The sequence below is a fragment of the Magnolia sinica genome, chromosome 7 (assembly GCF_029962835.1).
Source record: "Magnolia sinica isolate HGM2019 chromosome 7, MsV1, whole genome shotgun sequence".
In the NCBI taxonomy this organism is placed as follows: domain Eukaryota; kingdom Viridiplantae; phylum Streptophyta; class Magnoliopsida; order Magnoliales; family Magnoliaceae; genus Magnolia; species Magnolia sinica.
In genome coordinates, this window is record NC_080579.1 from 92,263,711 (window position 1) to 92,284,399 (window position 20,689).

The following is a 20,689-nucleotide window of genomic DNA, read 5'->3' on the forward strand; positions in this document are numbered from 1 at the left end:
TGATGACCTACGGTCTAACTGAAGGTCTGGCCCTTGGTAGAGTGGGATGGTAGAACAACATTTACCTAGTCGACCCCAATTAATTAGGATAAAAGGGTTAGATGATGATGATGACGACATTAAATTATTTTCTTCATCCCACCCAGCCAAGCCACCAAGTCCAGGATAGACCAGACTGAGTGGCTAACAGAGTCCCTAGCATGAGTTCAAACCATGGGCCCCACATGTACAGAATCCTGCACCTAAGCAAAATTGGAATACAAAACAAGTGTAATGATGCAAGGGAAACTCAATCTGTTTCACACAGCAGAACTCATCACCTGTTTTCATCTGAAATAAAGACCAAGCAATCCAGAGATCCCAAATGGAATCTCTATCCGTCTGACCCAAGCAGACGCACAAAATTCCATCATCGATTCAACCAAGAGTCCATGGCAAAAAACGAACGGGCATGATCGCGGAATAGCACAAAAAGCAGCTTGACCTTAGACGCCCTTTTCCCAGTATAAAACAGCAGCAGCAAGAAAGGCCATAGACTTCTCTTTCAGTGTAAGTTGAGTGAGCGGCAAATGAGTTGGGTATTTATCTTGTGATCAGAGAGAGACTCTTCCTTTCTTTTGGGTATTGAAAAATCTGGTCCTGTGCTTTAGAGGTGGATTTGGGTTTCAAAAGTGTGGCGTCCCAGCTACAACAAACCGGCCTCAATGAGATTTCTCCTCCGCAAGGACTCATCCACCAGCTTGAACGTCTTTTTCACGAGCTTCTGGTCTAAGGCTGTCGTTCGGTATATCTTGAAGACCCGGTCCACACGGTCAGGGGCGGTACTTTGGAAATATAGTTCCTCGAATTTCTTCTTCACAAACCTGTTCCATTGCTTGGATCAAGATGTACTAGATTGATAGATGAAAGAGAGCAGAGAGAGATGGATGTCTATGTGGAAATTCTGTCCATTCCGGATAGAACGCATTGGTGGAGCCAATGAAGAACACCCCAGTAAGGCAAAAGCATAAGAGGTTTCCTTGAAAACATCCCCACGTATTGCAATAAGATGCACCAGGACTAGCCCATTGGATTTGGGTTCTTTTGTTCTTTTCTTTTTTTCAGAACCAAACCATTTATTTTATGGGGCTCCCCTTGGATGGGGGATTTCCAGAAAAACTCTCAGATTAAATACCTCAACCCTTCAATTATGTTAAAGTTATGTTGACAGTTCATGTTCAAATCAAAGCAAAAGAGACAAATTATCGAAGGGTTGAAATAATCCAATTGGGATTTTTTATTTTCTGATTTGCTAATTTTTCCACCACAGAAAAGTGAGACTCATCACATAAGCGGTTTGGATTATTGGAAGATTATACAGATTCAAAGGCTGTCCTGAAGTTGAATTATTGAATTGCAATACATTGGGATGTATTGAGAAAACCTCAAAGTGCAAATACATGTGCATTTTTTATTTTTTTTTAAAGAGAAAGTCACTGAATTCCTTAAGGTTCTTTTCCGATGATCCAGCAGACTTGATCCTAGTGGTAAATTGGGTCAGACACAGGTAGAACCTGATCCAACCCACTTACCTCCCTACCCTCAATTGTCCATGAATAAATGATTGTCATGAAAGACAGTGATTGTGTTTTGTTGATTTTGTATTTGAAAAGGTCTTTGAGTTCCTTAAGGTCACTTACTCGTATGCGTGCTCGATCTCTTGCTTTCCTGATGTGGAAGGCTGGTAATCTTTAAACCACTCACATACATTTAATGGTACCTGCAAAAGACAGAAGGTTAGAGATATCCCCCAATGCAACTTCTGGTAGATGCATGACGTTAAGGAAACTCACTTTTAGAACCTTCTTCTCAAATATATCAAACTTGTTTAGGAACAGCATGAAGGATGTCTTCTACACGAAAGGAAACAAATTTGAGTAAGGAAAAAAAAAAAAAACTGCAGCGAGCTATATCCCTCAAGAGAAATGCTATTATCTGGGCACACCACCGACATGTCATAGTCCTAGGACTAAGACGACTCTGACACAACTAGTCCAAGTCGACTTGGAATTCGTTGGACCCATTCTGGTTTGATATCCCGAGTCATGCCTGCATCAGGCTGATTTGACACCAATGCAGTCGAGTTCTGACTCAACTCAAGACCGAACGAGTCAGTCCGAGCCATGGAGTCTTTCAACCATGCATCAGATGCAGTTCCTTTGACATGTGTCAAAAATGTGTGGTGATTGGGATTGTTGATCTGGTGGGCCAGCTCAACATGGGTTGGTTCTAGGCCAGAGAGTCCTAATGATAGGGAAACTCTGACACTCAAATTATTGGACGATTCCTCTGCTTTCACGCTGACTGCCCCGTTTCCTGGCCACTAATCGGATAGCAACCACGGCCCTTCCACTGGATTTTTTTTTTTTTGGACTATGGAAAATCCGCATGGCGCTCACCAAATAAACATTCCTGATCTTCGGACCCAAGCACCACATGTACGATAGAGATGTCCCAATAAGCACATTGTGGAACTCTATTATGCATGCAGGTCATAGCAGCATTCCCCTTTCCCTGAATGTAGAACACAACAGTTCTATGCATAGGCATCATTGAGTAAAAACCTCAAAGCATGGTTGCTTTAAGACCCAGTCAAAAAGCTCCTTAGTCTCCATCATTCGGTTCTTGGTTTCATCCTCAAAGAGCATCTGATCATACCTGGACCATCATCATTATGTTAAGCATGGTTTAGTTTGAGAAAAAGCATGTAAGGAAAAAAAAGAAAAGGAAGAAGATGAACGACTGGTGTGCATGCAGGTATGAATTGGTCCCAGTAGTATACATGTTATTCGTGTCTCCCCATGGATCTTGCACCTAAAGATATCACACTCTGATTTCAGCTGGAACTCATGAAAGGGCCCATCTTGCTCGAGTCCCAGCCCATGCCATCCAACATGTGTCACCAGATGGGCCCCAATGGCTGCTAGTTCAGATGGCTTGAATGTTACATCCGCTAGGCACCATCATGGACAGGCCAGACTCCAAGATCGAAGTTCACTAGATGTTGTCCATTTGAATGCCAACAAATGGACAGTCAGGATCAACAATCAGCATTGTTTTTTGAACCATAGGTCGTCCGAAGTAACAGCACCAGATGGATAGTTCATATCATCCAAAACATGCACACCTATGCTTATTTCTGGTCTTCAAAACCATCATAAGCTCAAAATTTTTATGAGGTTTGCAAATCCCGCATGTGTGTATAAGGCAGTGTCTACACACACCATCATGTGTGAAGCATGTCGCATGGGAGCAAGGTGTCCAAGATGCCTATCAGCTTGGCCCACCATGAATCAAGTCTATCAACTGATCTGGTGGTCCTAAGGGTGGCGATGGTCCAGGTAACCTGTCTGACCTTGCTTTGGAGGGGCTTGGGCCTCACATGTGTGGCCTGATCACTTCTTGGGTTGGCCTTGGGCTCAAGTCATTTTAGCCCGGCACGATCCAACCCGATTTTATATGCACATGTCATACTCGCATCCTCTGGATATGTCATTCATCCTTGGTTGGCAACCCATCCATATTGAATGTAAGACTGTTGGTTTCATTCCTCTTAAATGTCTATTTCTTTGTGCATGTGTAGCCCACTCAATGGATCATGGTGTGCCATAAAGGTAACGGTGGCAACCGCTATACGTTACGGTGGATCACTTGATCAATGGATCTTGGTGTGTCGTAAAAGCCGTTACAGGACCATAGAGGCTTTTATGTAAAGGTAACAATGGCAACCGCTATATGTTACGGGGTCGTAACAGCCATTATCAAAAAATTAACTTGTAACCACTGTTAACGGCCCGTTACACCCCCTGTGAAGGCCGTAACAACCCCATAATGGTCTATTACGGGGCAAATACGAGTTTTTCAAATTTCTTTTTCAACATTATAGGGCAGATATAGTTTTTTTGTTTTTTTTTTTTTTCAATAAAAAAGGAGACCGTAATGGCAATTATGGGAGCCGTAACAACCATTACGACCCATATCGTAAAGGTAACGATGGTGGCTGTTACGGCCACGGTTACCATTACGGAATACCTTGCTATCTATAGATTAGAAACATTCAAGCTAACAACAGGGGTTTTTATCAATTTTTGGCTCTGGCCAGCTTGGGTTGGGCCAAGGCCTAACGGAGCTTTCCGGGCTCAGGTGGGCTGGGCACTGGAGCCTTAAGCCCGGCCCAACCCAACCCCTCAGCCAGTTGCCAGCCCTAATTGGGCCATAGTTTATGAAACAATGGACAGATGGAAGACCTTGTCGTGTTTCTCTAAGCCACCCATTTATTTCCAACATTGTGGCACACCTAATAAGTGGACCAGCCAAGTCCTAACGAAGTTTTCCAGGCCTGGGCTCAGGCTGGGCTGGAGGCTGGATCTCGCACCTAGGTGTGCCAATAGAAACATGAGTTGGTGCGTAGATTGGCTTGCCCTACGCACAAGCCTGAGACTATCAAACCAACAAACTATATAACCTTGCAGGAGCTTTTCAATTTATTTCATTTTGGATGAACAACATTGGAGTTTGTGGAAAAGCTTCTCGCTTATGGAGCAACTTCCATCAAAACAAAGTAGCACTGTTATTTGGGGCGTTCTCCAGTGGTTCTGGTACCATAATGAACTTGCGGTGGTACCGGGCTGATGAGGAGCCCAAGTGATGTCTAAATGACATCCACTGTCCATCAGAGGCGTCACCTCCACTTACGTCCAGGGACCCAAAATCAGGCTGATCTGTGAATCAGACAGGCCATAGAACAGGAAACAAGTTTGTGGGGGACACTACCCTTGATTTTCACTGAGGCTAGATGAAAGGTATGAATGGCATGGATTTCATATATACAACAGGGCGGATCCCCCGCACAAAGCAACAGTGGCCGTTCCCTCTCAAATCGATCACTGTGCTGTGGCCCACCTTAGGGCTCTAGCAGTAAAATGAGTTGGCATCTGATGGATGGTTTGGATGTCATGCACACATCACATGGACCCCACCACAGGCCGGTACCACTGTGCTTATGGTGGTAACAGTATCTCAGGAGTGCACCCCCTGTCATTTTGGTCAAGTATGATTGATGTGTTACCAACAAAACATGCAAATCCTTCGCTGATATTTGTAGGAATATTAAAAGAATGGGAGGCTTACTCGCTTATGGCGGCACAGAATATTACAGCTGTAACACCTTCAAACAGATGAATCCACTTCCTTCTCTCATTTCTCTGGCCTCCCACATCGAAAAGTCTATAAACTTCACCGCTTTTTTTATTCTCTCCCACAGGGCTGCAGAAACCATTCTCAATAGTGTATACTTATCTGAACATTTACATCAAACATGTATGCCTCATAGAAATGGATGCTAGTGCTACTCAATAAACATCACCGAAACATGCTGGTGTGGGTGAAACCATAAGTGCATAAAATGGCATATCAATAGATTGATGCAGACTTTATTCATTAAGTTGGAGAAACCCGAAAAAAATGACGAATGTATTCCAAATATAATGCGTTAAAGGAGACCGAACTCTGGGCTTCATCCCTAAAATAACTTTGCCAAATCATGCATGATTCATAGAAGAGGTTTGATGATTGCCGGTGCACGTATGGACCATATGCAAACCAAGGTGTTCCGCATCCGTTACGATACGCTTATCGTAAAGGCCGACACGTATAGGTAACGGATATAACTGTTACGCAATACGGGGGTGAAATGGGGCGGTTAGTTTTTTGGGACCGTATCGGTCGTTATGGGGCATAATGACCGTTACCCCCGTAACGGTTTAAAATTTTTAAATTTTTTTTTTTTTTTAAAAGGCCACTTTTTTCAATTTAAATCCATTCCTCCTCCTCTCCTTCTTTTTTTTTTTCAAAAACTGTCCTAGATCATTTTACAATAGATTTCGACCACTCTTACTATAGTTTTTAATATTAAAATCGTAGATTGAAGTGATTTGAGCAAATAGAAGCTCCAATGGCCTTTTTTTTTCAAAAAATTGAAAAAGTAGTATTTATGCAATTTTTCTTATTTCTAGTTTTAATGCTTGATTGTGATGTGTAAACATTAGATACATATAATCATGTTCACATATTCACTAAACAGCCCGATACAACACTCTCACCAAAGAGTGGACCGTTACACTATCATAAACATTTTATTTTTATTTTTATTTTATTTTTTTACACTATCATAAACATGTTCAAAACAAAAAATGAATACATATTTGTAATATTTGCATTATTATTGATTTTCTAAATATTTTTTTCAGAATTTATTGGGCAAAAGAAAATTTTCAACTATTACAATGGTCGTAATAGTCGTTACGCCGATACTTGTATCGGCCGTTACAGCCAATACCCGTATCGGTAATGGTGGTGACTGTTACGGCCACCGTTACTGATACGGAATACCTAGATGCAAACCTACCTAGATGGCAACACATGCACCAAAAAGGCATGTGGGTGCCAATCCAAGCTGTCCATCAGGTGGATCCTGTGCATACATGCCTTGTTGCAAAACATATTGAGAGTCCAGTCACCAACCAGACCGCAACATTAGAAATAAATGGATGGCTTAGAAAAACATGGGCAAGTTTTGCTTATCTGATCATTTGTTTCATAAACTACGGCCTACCTGATCAGTGCATTTGACCTGAATTTTTGGGACAGGGCATCTACATGGTACATCCCATGAATTCCACGCCCATATGCTACATTGGCGTATGTGGTGGTGTGCAGGCTGCCTTAGATTAGCAAACCTCTTTTTAAGGATATAGGAAAAATACCAGAACTGCATGTTCCTCTTGCAAATAAATTATTACAAAGCAAAAGAGTGGGCCATTATAAAAGCACTCTTTTGTTCAGAACAAAGGCTTACCTAAACTGGATTTCCACAACACCTGTTGTTCGAACTCTTGCATGAAGAACGTCTTCCTGCAAAATCCGACAATGGCATTTACGAAGCTCATTCACAAAGGTATAACTCTAAAAGCCAAAATATAAGCATTACTTAGTGGAGACAGAATAAATAAAAATATTGCCAAATACTGCAGATATATTCCCAAACACATATAATGAAATGCCAAAAAAACAAAAGAAAAAAAAAGAAGAAGAAGATCTTATTGATTTAGCTTTTGAAACCTTTGTTGGAACATAATTCACATCAGACAATCGTTGCAAATTCTCCATGAAGTAGTGGGCACAATCTGGAACTTGGAGTTCGTTCCCACGAGAATAAGTTTCCTGCATTCCACAAGAATAAGAACCTAACTATTATGAAAATATCCATTTAATGCTAATGGAGAAGGTGGAAATAGCTAAAAGAATTACAAATTTACGACCAAGTAACCAGTTGAAGCAGACAACTTTTTTTTTTGAAGAAGAAGAAAACGGTGTGGGGTGTATATCAACCTTCTGGGCTGATCTTCATGAAATAGAAGTTACCTGAATGGCAGGATCCCTCCACAAAGTTTCTATCTCCTGCGCAAGCTCTTTAGTTAAACGTGGATAGTCCAACCTGCCTCCAATTTCAGACAATCTTTCTCCAGTCTCCTAATACCATGAAGAAAGAAAAAACCAATATTTACCAAATACAATCATCCTCCAACAAGCATTGGGAGACAAGACAGGGATGCAGATAGGGATGCAGATAGAGATGGCAATGCAGATAAAAACAGGGATGCAGATAGAGACAAGACAGGGAAGCAGATAGAGATGGCAATGCAGATAAAAACATCATTGCGGGCATGTGTAGGGAAAAGGTACTATGAGGTCAACCTCATGGGAGCTTCCCATAAGGTCAAGTTCTGTGGGCCCCACCATGATGTGTGTCAGACATCCACCCCCTCCATCATATGTGCCCCTCCCATTATGGGCCATGGGCCCAAAAATCAGGCCAACCCATGACTTAGGAAGGCCAGACCACAAGGAATAGCTGGGAGTGGAAGCCCACCCATCAAAACCTTCATGATTGTATGTGGGACCCACCAAGATGTGGTTTAGATGCCTCACCTGTCCATTGTCTCCAACCTGGATGAGGAGTCACACCAAATTTCACGCCATTCCCCCACCAAGTGATTTTACATGTTTTAGGCATGATTTTGCATGATTCCCAATGACGTGACCCACTGAGAGAGAGAGAGAGAGAGAGAGAGAGAGAGAGAGAGAGAGAGAGAGATGTAAATGAGTACCAGATCTTCGTATAAAGCATTTGTCATTTACAACTACCTACTAGATTTCTTGGGAAATTTCCTCCATCTATCCCTACCACTGGCTACTAAACCTCCCTCATCCATCCCAATTACAAGAGAGGAGAGAGATGATCTCCCTCAGGCTGATCTGCCTGCAAATGAACTCACCTCTGTATGGAAATCGGCAAACGAAATGTTTATCCTCGAGGAGTTCAATTTCTTCTCCAAACCCATTCATGGAGATAACATCAATCTCATGGCAAGACAATGACATCGAGGTTGACTATCACTTTGTTCACAAGAAGTTTCCTAAAGGGATTATTGTTTACCACTTAGTCTTTTAATCAGATAGTATTGATGTTAAGTAAGCTGTTAATCAAATCCTGACAGAACCATTTGGTGGAAAAGCTGTCAAAACTCCCTGGCTTGAGGTGGTGTTGAGCAAACATCTTTTCATATCTGTATTTTGCTGTATATGTTTGTATGAAATGGTATCCTTGTCTTTTCTAAACTTTTATCATTAAGGATATTTGCTCAGATTCACATGTATTTATATTCATTAAATCATTTGAAGCCAGCAGATACATCTCCTCCCCGATTTTGGGTCCTTTGTTAATAGGAGTCCCTATTAGGACTGCTGAACTTAATAAGGGATTCTCATGCCTCCTATATGACTAGAACAACATTGCCTGTGAACAAAATACAAACTGCTTCCATGATTCAATTGTGCATAAACGATTTAGTCACTACCATTCTATATGGTCCCTCGTAGACTACGAACCATGAAGATAAGTCTGCAATTTTGACACAGAAAGGAATGGTTAAGTCAAAGAAGCGACACAAACACGTGCATAGTTTTCAGCATATGATGAGTGGGTACACACACATAGTTCTTAACTGGTAAACAAGCACTTCCATGATCGGAACCAAAACACCCTACCAACATGTTAATTAAATGGAACCAGAACCATATGCACCAAGCATTTCCCCTGTGCATGCATTGGAAACAAGTTTGTGGAAAAGTAAAATGTTCATGGGATCAAAGGAAAATTGCATATGCATAAAAACTTGAATCCAGACATGTATCATGCATACAGAGGTCAAGTTGTTTTATTCAATCACATATCTAATATAATGCATAAGTAAATGTTAAGTAAATGGAAGTGAGACGTCTGTGTTAATGTGTGGCAAGAAACCACAATTCTGCTGGTGAATGGCCATGAAGCAAGAGCACATATAAAAGAAATAAAACTGCATGGAGATGCAATTGCAGGAATAGGAAAGGCATATTCAAACCTTATTCTCAGGGGATATAACATACTTCGAGAAATCCGATTCATTTTGAGCAAATTCCTTTGACCCATCATACAATATCTGTAAGAAAACATCGACATAGGCTTGAGAAAAAAAAAAGTATTATAATTCACATCATTGCAAAATTTACATATATCCTGTGAGCAGTTGACACTGTATGTTACTGCAAAAGGGAAATAACCAACACACCCTTTCCAGTATTGCGTACTTTAATTGTCTGATACACGTTGGCATGAATAACTGATATATAGCTCCGAAGTTCTGCCTCATCAAAGCCAGTTTGAAAGAGTAGTTTTATCTGTGCGATAAAGGAAACATTATGGTTGATTTCAGATTGAAATAATGGAAGAGTAGAGTTCATGTTTCAGAATACAAGGAAGAACTTGATCTGTCTGACCTGTTTAAAAATTGTGGACTTCCCAGACTCTCCCGCCCCTATGCACAAAAGGGGGTCATCCAAGATCAACAGAATCATGCAGAAAGATCTCAGTAAAACACAAAATAGGATACAGAAAGAAATTAAAAATAATCAGAAAAAAGGGTGATTTCAGAATTATACATCCAAAGAAGACAAGCAAGGTAAACAAATAAACAGGGTAAACCAAATATTACAATAGCAAGATGTCAAGGTGTCGGGGTTGACTCCTGATTTAGACATTTTTGGCTCTACTTGTACATATGAGAGGCTTGTAAATAATGTGTGGAGACCATGGAAAAAAATGTTACACGTTAAAGGGTCATAACGACCATAACGGCCGTTATGGAAAAAAATGACATGCAGCCACCGTTAATGGCATGTTACGCTCCCTGTAAAGGTTGTAACAGCCCCATAATGGTCTATTACAGGGCAGATATAGGTTTTTCAGATTTTTTTCAACATTATGGGACAAATGCATGTCCCCCCCCCCCCCCAATAAAAATAGAGACCATAACAGCCGTTTCAGTGGCTGTAACAGCTGTTATGACCCGTATCATAAAGGTAACGGTGGTGACCGTTATAGCTACCGTTACCGTTACGGAATACCTTGGTGGAGGCTTCTAGAGTAGGCCACAGTCATGTGGAGAATATAGAGAATTCTAGAGATATCTCGAACATGGTAGAGTTGTGTAGAGATCTCTGGAGGGTTCCGGAGTTCTCTGGTTAAGTTTTGGTAGCTATGATGTGAGGAAGAGTCTTGAAGTTTTCTAGAGCATTCTTGACCATTGGATGAAAGCCATTTAGCATAATCCTAACAACTGATTTAAAAAGTCTAGCAAATTCCTGAATCTATATAAATTTTTTCCCAACTGCCCGCGCGCATGCACCGGGGGGTGGGGGGGTGTTCACTCTCTTGTATTCTCACTAAGCCCTCGGAGTGTAGAACTTGGTGGTGCAAGTGGGGGTTAAGCTGACTCAAATAGTGTTGGGGCATTGTGCAGATACCTCATGCATGGTAATTCTAAGGAGTTGCAAGTCTGTGACAAAGAGGTGTAACTTCAGAAATATGTATGTTGATGTTTCTCCGTCAATAGAATGACAACATATGGCACACTGGTGCTCTAGCTAAGATCAGTTTAATGCCACGTGGTAGGTTTCTGCATCTGTATGTTGATGAAAAATATGTTGTAGCTTTCTAAAGCGTTGACCATTGGCTGCTTAATGCGACTCTATAAGCAATGAAATAATGAACATAAGCTATATTTGCAACACGTAATAAATATAACAATGATGCATACCTAGTAATAATAACTTTTGGATGTGCTTTTCTGCCTTTGTTTCTTGAGCAATCCGCCTCTCAATCTCCACAGCCTGAAATGGCACAAATGACAAGCATGTTGAAGGATACAAACAAATTATCAACACATAAGAGATTTCCCAATAGCATTGTTAAATATCAAATGAGAAATTTCACTGAGATATTTAACCGAACTAGGTAAATAATCAATAAAAAGCATGTATCTAACAATGCAGAATCCTGACCTGTGCACTTTCTTCAGCATCAGTTTCAGTGACGTGCTGTTGTCTGCTGCAGAGTAAGCCCATGCTGTCTATTATTGCAATGGACAGCATGGAACTTACACTAGTAAAGCTGTGTCAAATGTCCTTAGGATCTTCCAGTATTGGACAACTTCCCCTTTGGGAATGGCGAAATAACGCATTCGATGCTACCTACGACAAGCTGCAAAATATTGGGTGCATTCAAGAGTTGTTACAATCCCTTAGTAAAATAAAGAAAAACTGTTTGCCCAAAAAAAAAAATGAATGAATGAAGTAAAACCAACCAACTGTTTCAAATTAGTGCCTTGGACAGGACATAGCAACCTGGTTCTCAGTTAGATATGGGGTTCCCCACATGTTTGTCAAAATTCAAAATAAAGAGAAGAGTAGCCTAAATCATAGTTCACAAACCCAAACTTGAAGTCGCAACAAGACTAGGTCAGTCACTGGGTGAAGCAGACCTGGAACTCTGTGGGTTAAACAGCTAGATCCAGAATAACTTTATATTGTATTAGCAATAATAATTTTAGTCCATTGCCCTTTTGCTAGGCAGGTGTAGGATAAATTTTTGTTGTTGTTTGGAATGGCGTGGTGATGCCAAAGTCAGTCTTGGATCTTTTTTGGGCTTAGCATTGCAGAGGGGTATGGAAAGTTGGGAGGTATGTTTGGAGGCTTTGCTTGCAGGATCGTGGACAATTTGGCAGGAAAGGAATAACCATTGTTTCAACAATTTGTTGGGGAGCATCTTGGGGGTCTTTAGCAATGTCAAAAGTTTTGTAATTGAGTGGGCGTTGGTATATCCTACAATGAGAGAGTGCTTATTCTCGTCCTGTTTGGGATGTGTTGAGGGTCAAATATTGCATATTAGACCCAAGTTATTACCTGAATTTACGAACATGATACTGTTTAACGACCTATTTTAATCGTATTTGTGTTACAAGGTGAATTTAGGAGCCTGGACTGAAAAAGGGTACTAAAAGCATAGATTTAACACTCAGAAATCACCAAGGCAAGGGACAGACCTTAGAGGACCGAGATCGAAGAATTACACGCCAAAGATCTAAGAAAATCACATGATCAACGATGAAGAGGCCTGAAAATCGTTCAGAATACAAGATCACAGGGTTCCCACCATCTGTTCGGCTCGAAACTTTATATCTAGCCTGAGGACCCTAATTTAACCGTAAACGTCAAATTTCAGCCATTGGATCCTTGTGGAAGTGGCCCAACGGACAGATCAGCACATGAATCATCAATCTGGGGCCCACCTGATATCTAGATATGCTTCAATTTTGGTCTCAACCCCTTAAATGGGGTGACAAAATGGATGGACGGAGCGGATTTCGCATATGCATCGCAGTGGACCCCACATGAGCATGTGGGAGTGCACAGGCGGTGCAATCCCGCACCACACCGTGACCGTGGACTCGGTCAACACCTCCTTCCACGACCCATCTCACGCAAGCGTCCAGCGAACACACCTGTCGCTGCCGGTTGTTCTCAGTGGGCCACACCCATTGTCCAAACGAACGATCTGGATCATCCATTGCGTCCAGGAGGTGGCCACGACCCTAGCCATGGTGGCCTTTGGTCTCATGCACACGTACACACGTGGATCGCCAGAAAATGCAAGATGAACGACGAGTTGATTTGATACAGTAGACCGCACCAAAACTCGACCAAAATCACTCCCTTCCGACTGAAATTTCACTAGGAATCCAATGAACGGGGTGGATTTCACCAAAAACATTATTGTAGGGCCCACTGAGCAGCCCAGTGCAGTAACATGCGCAAGAAACGTCTCATGCTGCCGGTTTTCACGGCCGACGTGGCCCACTGTCCGTGAATCTGATCAGTAATCCGGACCGACCATCTTGTAGACCATCCGAAGGGACGTTGATTTTTATGTTTTTGGTGGACGCTAGGAGAACCAACGGGAGCAGCATTCTCGGGCCTTTTTCGTTGCGTGCGCACGGTGCTGCGTAAGAGAGAACCGACTTAACACCTCTCCAACCTATAAAAGAGAGAGAGAGAGAGGGACATGGGAAATCCATCTCTAGACGTGGAAGAGAAGAGAGAGCGAGAAAGCGTGGGTCGGCCGTGGGTCGGCTGTGGATAGCCTTGGGTTTAATCTTTCCTATTCATTGTTTCTTTTTCTTCTTTCCTTTAAGTTTAGATGATCATGGTTATGGCTAGCTAAACCTCTTGGCTAGGGCTAAGAGGTGAAGCTTGTAGCATGATGGGCGGTTTTCTATTGCTTTGATTCATGGTTGTTGAACTCTCTTTGATTTAAGTTTGATTATAAGGAATATTCATAGTTTTTAATGGTTTGTTGTAACTTAAATTACAGTAGATCTGCGATAGCTTTGAGTATGCTCTTTTCATTATAGGGTTTGTAAATTTGGGAACCCTGTTGTTCACCATCGTCTCCTGGGCATGGTTGGATGATGGAATCCTTCCTAACATTCATACATCTCTCAGATTGGATGTGGATTGGTTAAATTTTGTTGTTTGCTTTGTCTCATGGGCATGGTTTTGTGATGGAATCAATTCTAATTCTCATACCTCTCATCTTTTGAAAACTGGATTAAAGGAAGTTCAGATTTGAATTTTAATGATATATCTTCCAACTGGATGAAGATGGGACTCTGATTCAGTTGTGCTCTTGAATCAAGCATAGATCTCCCTGATCTCTACAAGTGGATCCTGGGCACCCTAGTTCCCCACCTTTGAATTTTACAAGTTTTAGTTTAAGATTTCGCCATTATTCTCTTAAATTTACCCGATTTAGATTACATCTTCGCCTAGTTCTAGTTCAAGTTACTTTTAGATTACATACAAGGTTCAGTCCCTGTGAATTCGACCTCGGTCTTACCGAGATTATTACTACATCACAACCCTATACTTGGGGTGTGAACAAGTTTTTGGGATGCATTATAAATTGCTGTACATTGCTGACTTTTTTGCCTTTCTATTAATAAAATCGTCATCTTTCAAAAAAAATAAAATTATACTGCCATTCAAAACAGAAAAAATAGTAAAAATAATAACAATACTACTATAAAATTGTCCACGAGCATGAACCAACTATCGTGTGAGATCAAGTAATAAAATTATAGTGCTTGTTCTGGGTTTGTGTGTGTGTGTGTATTCGAAAGTGATATTGTTGTAGGACTAATGCATGAACCAACTATCGTGTGAGATCAATTAATAAAATTAAGATAATTACCAAAAAAACATAAACATTGTCATAATCATCACAAATACTATGAAAACCAAAAAAACATCATGCATAATCCTAGCCTAAGTTACCAACATCGTCACATAATATCATTAAATAAAAGGAAACTAGGATCTAATGAATGTAGAGACATCAATTAGCATAGGGTATAATCTATCTCAAAGTTGAAGACCTAATACAGCCTATGGTAAATTTAGGGTTATGGAAATTGGGAAAAACTAGGAATTAAGGTTTATGGAATTAAATTGGGTGAAAGGTTTAAACGGTTTATAGGTTAGGATATAGGAATTAGGGTTTTAGATAGAAAGGGTATAAGGATTTTGGGTGAATTGAATAATGGGTAAAAGCTAGGGTTTGGTAATTTGAGAAAGTAGGAAAGTTAGGGATTTTAGGTTTAGGTTTAGGGTTTGGAAAAGAGAAAAAGGGGTTTTGATTTTAAGGGTAATGGGAAAGTTAGGTTTAAGAGAAGAAGAAGATTTATGATGGAAGAGTTGAAGAAATTGAAGAAACTACCTTGATGGAGGGAAGAGAGATGATGATGTGAGGGTAGATGGAGATCTCGCACCTCCTTTGATAAAGATTAGCCTCGCACCAATCTCTCTTCCAAATCACATGAAAGTTTCTTCAAATCTCATGAAGATGAAAGAAAAAGAAAAAAATAACCAAAGCTTCTTTCGTTTTTTTTTTTTTTTTTTTCCACAAAATCCAATGAGGAAGAGGGTCACACACCTACCCCCTTTTATAGATCCAAGAAAATTCAAAAATTACAATAAATAACTTGTTTTGTAGATTTTAACAAAAATAACCATAGTCTAAATAAAATCAACTAAAAATACTCATAATGGTGTCCAAACATAACATAAACAAAATTAAATCATATAAGCTGATAAAGTCTAAGAAAAACTAGTGTGGACAATCCATGATCAATGGCCTGATTATGTAATACAACGGCCCGATCGTCACGTCCCTCCAATCCAACAGTCTAGATCACTCCATAAAGTAGCACATGTGCATCTTCCCAATGTAGGGTCTTCCAGATGCTCGCACATGCATGTAGGGTCTTCAACACAATCATGAGTACTCACCTAGCCACAGGGAAATTGGTGCGGCCTACCTCGTCCTCTAATACGTACGCAAAGGGGTACGTAAAGTGATGTCCTTATCAGATATGCAATTGCTTCCTAATATGTAGCTATTGTGGGCATTGCTTAAGGTGTATTTTGATGGTAGTTGAACTAAACTGAAACAATCCAATTCAATGATGAAGACCAAAACCCTCATTGCAATTCCATTCGGTTGAAGCCTAGACCTGAAATTATCACCATTTCAATTTGGGGGCTAGTCCGTCTTTATTACTAGAGCGGGCCTCACTTTTTCATTTCCACTTTTGCAGCTCCAACTCAATCAACATCCAAACAACTCGGACAGACTTCGAGTTCATCCCTTAAGAGACTCATGGCAATGGAGGATCTTGATGTAGGCCCACAACTCACAATAAGGCCCAGCATGTGACTGATTTTGGACTTTTTTTTTATAGATTTGGGGCATAAATATTAAGAATTGCAAATTACTATTTGTGCAAGATATGGGGGCTGATTTAGAGATATGATTAAAGATTTTGAGGATAATTTCCTAGATTTGCTCTTACGATTATTAGGTTGTTTCCATCATAGGTAAATAAGATTGATTTTTGTCTTTAAGGTCTAAAAATGAGGAGGTGGTGTAGGAGGTAGGCATTTCAAATTTTTTGAGTAATGAATTTTCTAAGTATTGTAAGAGAAGAACATTGATATCAATAAAGTCATTTCTCCCTCTCTACTCAAATATTCTTGCGGGTGTACTCTAGTCCATTTGTTTGTGATTCAAATGTCGAGATCTCATTGATTCAATAATTGGGTTATACCATTTTAGTATCAAAGCAAGTCATCTTTGGGATTTTCGACTCTACATCATCTTCTAATGGCTTCGAACGGGATGACACGGGAAGAGTTTACGCAAGTAACCCAAGTGATCCAAGCACTCACAGATAGTTCAATTCACACATACGGTAGGCAATCTCATTAATCAAATGAAAGAGCTCCGACATAGAGGGAATTCAGTACAGAGATAGTAGTTCAATTCACACATACAGTAGACAATCTCATTAATCAAATGAAAGAGATCCGACATAGAGGGAATTTGGAGTGAAGTTGGAGCAAGTGGACACGTATGGGAAGGTTCCTACCAAGGTCCTAGCCAACAATGGGCAACATTGGCTTGTGAAAACACCAGCGATCAAATCCTTCGATTGTTGGAACATGACAGAGAGCCCGAAATTAAGGTACAGATTCGATAATTTCATTGTCTTTTGCATGTTGATGACTTGGTCAGTTGGCTAAGCAAAGTGAAAAAAGCAACTGAGTACAAGGAAATCATAGAGAATCGGAATGTTAAGTAGGTAGCCATAAAGTTTTTTTTTTGTCACACATTAATATGATTGGACAACCTCCATACTGAACAAATCCGTTAAAGGAGAAAGTAAATTCTTGAAAAAATATGAAAAAGAAGTTAAAAAGAGAAGTTCTTACCCGCAACCTATGCCTAAACCTCTATCAAAGATATCACGATTTATGTCAAGGGAACAAATCAATAAATTAATACACCGAAGAGTTCTATATGTTGACATCACAGGCAGGGTTTGATGAGTATGAGGAACAAAATATTTCAAGATATCTTAATAGTCTTAATGTGAGCATAAAAGTGAATTGGCTTTCAAAGATGTATTTAAGATGTCAATGCATATACATTTGCACTAAAACCCAATGAGATAATCAACTGAGAAGCTGGGAGACGCTTTGATGTCCTATGAGAACTACCATCAACAATGAGGCAACCTACTAACTTCCCATGTAAGGCAACCATACGGCCTCCCATAGGTCGAGGTACGATAGACCAACATATAACAATGAAACCAAGCTTAACCAAAAGGTGGTTATAGATGAGGCATCGGCGCACCAAGACGGGGCAAAATAACCCTCCTTCACATATTTTCAAGTGTGGACAGCCAAGACACCATTCTTTTCAATGTCCTGACACATCAGTCCACAATTAAAAGTAAATTTAGCAAAGGAGAATATGTTGAAGACACTCATGGTTGCATACAAATGAAAGCTAAAGATGACACAAAAGAATATACATACAAGCTGGGGTTGGTTGTTGGCCAAGCCAAGCCGAGCTATGCCAAGCTCGACTCGTGTACAACTCTACACACACACACAAAAACTTGAAGGAGAGAACAAAAGACAGTACTACTTGTTAGCCGCTCATACACAGTCAGAATTATAGGGGCCCCATGCATCAAGATGTAAAGACTACCCAACCATACTCACTCTGCACATGTGGAGCCCATGTTTTGTTAATCCAGAACGTTAATCTGAGGGGACCCCACATGGACAAGGGACACCCCAAAAATCTTAGACAATGGATAATCCTATCAATCTGCCCTACACCCTTTTCCCAGACCAATTACCATTGTCCACTGACCAAAGTATCAAGACCTTCCAATCTAGGAGAATTTAAAGGCATCACCAATCAACACCAACACCCATCCAATCAAACAGTCCAGATCACTGAACCACTCACATCTGAACGCATTCGAACCCTAAAATCCATCCATGCATGCACATCATACCCACTTGGCGAGCAAACTGGGACCCCAATTATGGTAATGTACACAGTGGGGCCCACCTAATGAACTGCTCAGATTGCATAATCGTGTGCCTATATATAGCATTCCAATCCTACTCATGTAATTAATATCTACATTTCTCTTTCACAGAATGGTGCTAGAGATCAACAGCATCCATCCACCACATCCATACATACATACATCTGTATAGAATTCATTTTTATTTTTCTTTTATTTTATGAATCAGATGTGGAAAATTACTGCAAGAGATGCCGCCAACCGCTTCAATTCAGATTAATCGCGATTTGTATTTATCGCGATCGGAACAAGAAATTACAAGAAATCGAACTCCGAAAACAGAATCCAAACCCAAAAAAATGCAGCAAAAATCATTTTGAAAATCAATTCATGCATGTTACCGAAAATAAATAAATAAAAGATTCCATATACCGCATCTGAAATTACAGCAAGAATCCCAATCCAAAAGCAGTCATGGAAATATGAGAAAATTACATAAATTGCCACTGATGAAAGAAAGGAAATTAGGTCGAAGTGACTCCAAAAGCGTCATTTTCACAGTAATATAAATAAATAAATAAATAACGGTATATAGAATTTTTATTTAACAAAAAAAAAAAAAACTAAGGTAGAGATCAGTACCACCGAGAATGGAAGACCCGCGCGCGCGAGAGAGCGAGAGAGAAAGAGAAAGGAGAGAGAGATCTCAGCTGTCTGTGGAAGAGTGGAGTTTGGATGGGGGGGCTTTTGCTGCTAAATCTGGAGGGAGAGTGGTGGGGCCCACCGAAAGCTGCTGCCAGGCTTTTTTCTTTTTTTCTTTTTTTCTTTTCCTTTTTTTTCTTTTTTCTTTTTTTTTTTTCTGGTGGTCGTCGGTCAAAGAAGAATACAATAGTCTTCCTCTTGGAAATACTGTCTGTCTTCTTATGGAGTTCGTCTCGCCTCTGTCGCGACATTCAAATGCAGCGCGTGTCTACTACCGCTGGGACCCACATGATGATATGATCCGGTGAATCGAACTGTCTATATTCATTTAATACAATAGGTAAATATTTGATATAATTATTCTTCATTAGTTTTCTTAACAGTTGATTTTAAAGTTGTACATCTAGCAATTGAAAAATATTTCATTATTTTAAATTCATTTATCTATATTTAAGGCCATTATTATCAATTCCATATCATAGATAAATATAATGGACGGTTCAGATCATTATATCACAGATAATGTGAGGCCCAGTTGAAGGCGACGCTTGATGGTTTCTGAGTCGCGATGGAGGAAAAGTACTTGTCCGGATATGGAGTTGTACTCGTGGTGTTAGTTTTGAACCATTTAGAAAATGGTGGTGACTAATCCTCCTCACATGCGGCACTGATGAAGAGGTATCCACACCGTCAAAATTGTGGCTTCCGTTGTTGATAGAACATATACATAAAATCACACTGATAAATAAGTCCTAGCCATCAATTTACTGGTATCAAAAGGTGTGTTAAAGTAAACAGTGAGTGGTCCAAATTAATCAGAAAATTCAGGTGGTCAGTATTATTTTATAATATTAATTTTTAATCATATATTTTCAGTTGTTTCATAAATTTGGACGGCCTGGATTTCTGTGTAACCTTGCCGTGTCTACGTTAAAAACGTTAATATCATTTTTTTTTAAATGATGCAGGACTAGCATAGGGGTCTAGACAGTTAGAAAAAGAGCAGTGCACACGCTCGAGTGCATTTTGTAAGTATACTCTCTCACACGTGGAAATAGAAACATATGTGTAGATCTTATCCGATCATCAATATCTCACCACTTTTTTGATTCCACAACGAAAAATCTATATAGTATGTGATCGTGTGGGACACACGCGTTCATGTTAAATGAACGGTTAGTGAAAATTGATTTGCCAGCACAGTACAATGTAAATGTGTGGCCATATGATTAATATATCTGCGTGATTTTTGGGTATTTACATCTTCCCATTTGATGATTTTCCTGATGAGTGGCTCTGATGTACCGCTTGCATGTCTCATTTTCACGTGTGAGGCGAGTACACTTATTACGAACCGCACTCGAGCGAGTACCCTTCCGATATCTCTTGTTGTCTTGTGACGCGGATTAGGTGGTGTTGCCCGCACCACCCCCAGCGTGGTGTGGTGATGTGTTGGACGCTGTGGGCAGCACATTGATATATATTTATTAAATCCAATCCGTCCATCAGTTTTCAAAACTCATTTTATTGTACGAAAAAAATTAAAAAAATAAAAAATTTTC

The 20,689-nt window shown here is 40.2% G+C and overlaps 1 protein-coding gene across 5 annotated transcripts; it reads right to left on the bottom strand.

The window, feature by feature from the left end:
- Nucleotides 1-227: 227 nt before the first annotated feature.
- Nucleotides 228-19,254, bottom strand: LOC131251714 (guanine nucleotide-binding protein alpha-1 subunit). Of its 5 annotated transcripts, none has more exons than XM_058252618.1 (14): nt 19,068-19,249; nt 11,482-11,680; nt 11,238-11,310; nt 9,919-9,956; nt 9,730-9,819; nt 9,504-9,581; nt 7,462-7,569; nt 7,159-7,260; nt 6,896-6,951; nt 5,170-5,304; nt 2,604-2,697; nt 1,833-1,892; nt 1,680-1,759; nt 228-863 (listed from the first exon to the last, which is right to left on the bottom strand). In XM_058252618.1, the coding sequence occupies exons 2-14, from the start codon at nt 11,569-11,571 to the stop codon at nt 686-688; spliced, it is 1,182 nt and encodes a 393-aa protein (XP_058108601.1). In that variant the 5' UTR covers nt 11,572-11,680; nt 19,068-19,249; the 3' UTR covers nt 228-685. The 5 variants fall into 5 exon arrangements, with proteins under 5 accessions (XP_058108601.1, XP_058108603.1, XP_058108602.1 ...); XM_058252620.1 differs by lacking the exon at nt 19,068-19,249 and adding an exon at nt 18,858-18,880; XM_058252619.1 differs by lacking the exon at nt 19,068-19,249 and adding an exon at nt 15,254-15,377.
- Nucleotides 19,255-20,689: the final 1,435 nt, after the last annotated feature.

What these genes read in the sequence shown, in the direction of transcription:
- LOC131251714 (XM_058252618.1), bottom strand. Translation starts at nt 11,571, where the DNA reads ATGCTGTCCATTGCAATAATAGACAGCATGGGCTTACTCTGCAGCAGA. An exon ending in GTTGTGGAAATCCAGTTTAG is followed by an intron (nt 5,305 to 6,895) that starts GTAAGCCTTTGT and finishes TGGTTTCTGCAG; the next exon opens with CCCTGTGGGAGAGAATAAAA. An exon ending in TAAAGCAACCATGCTTTGAG is followed by an intron (nt 1,893 to 2,603) that starts GTTTTTACTCAA and finishes CCTTTCGTGTAG; the next exon opens with AAGACATCCTTCATGCTGTT.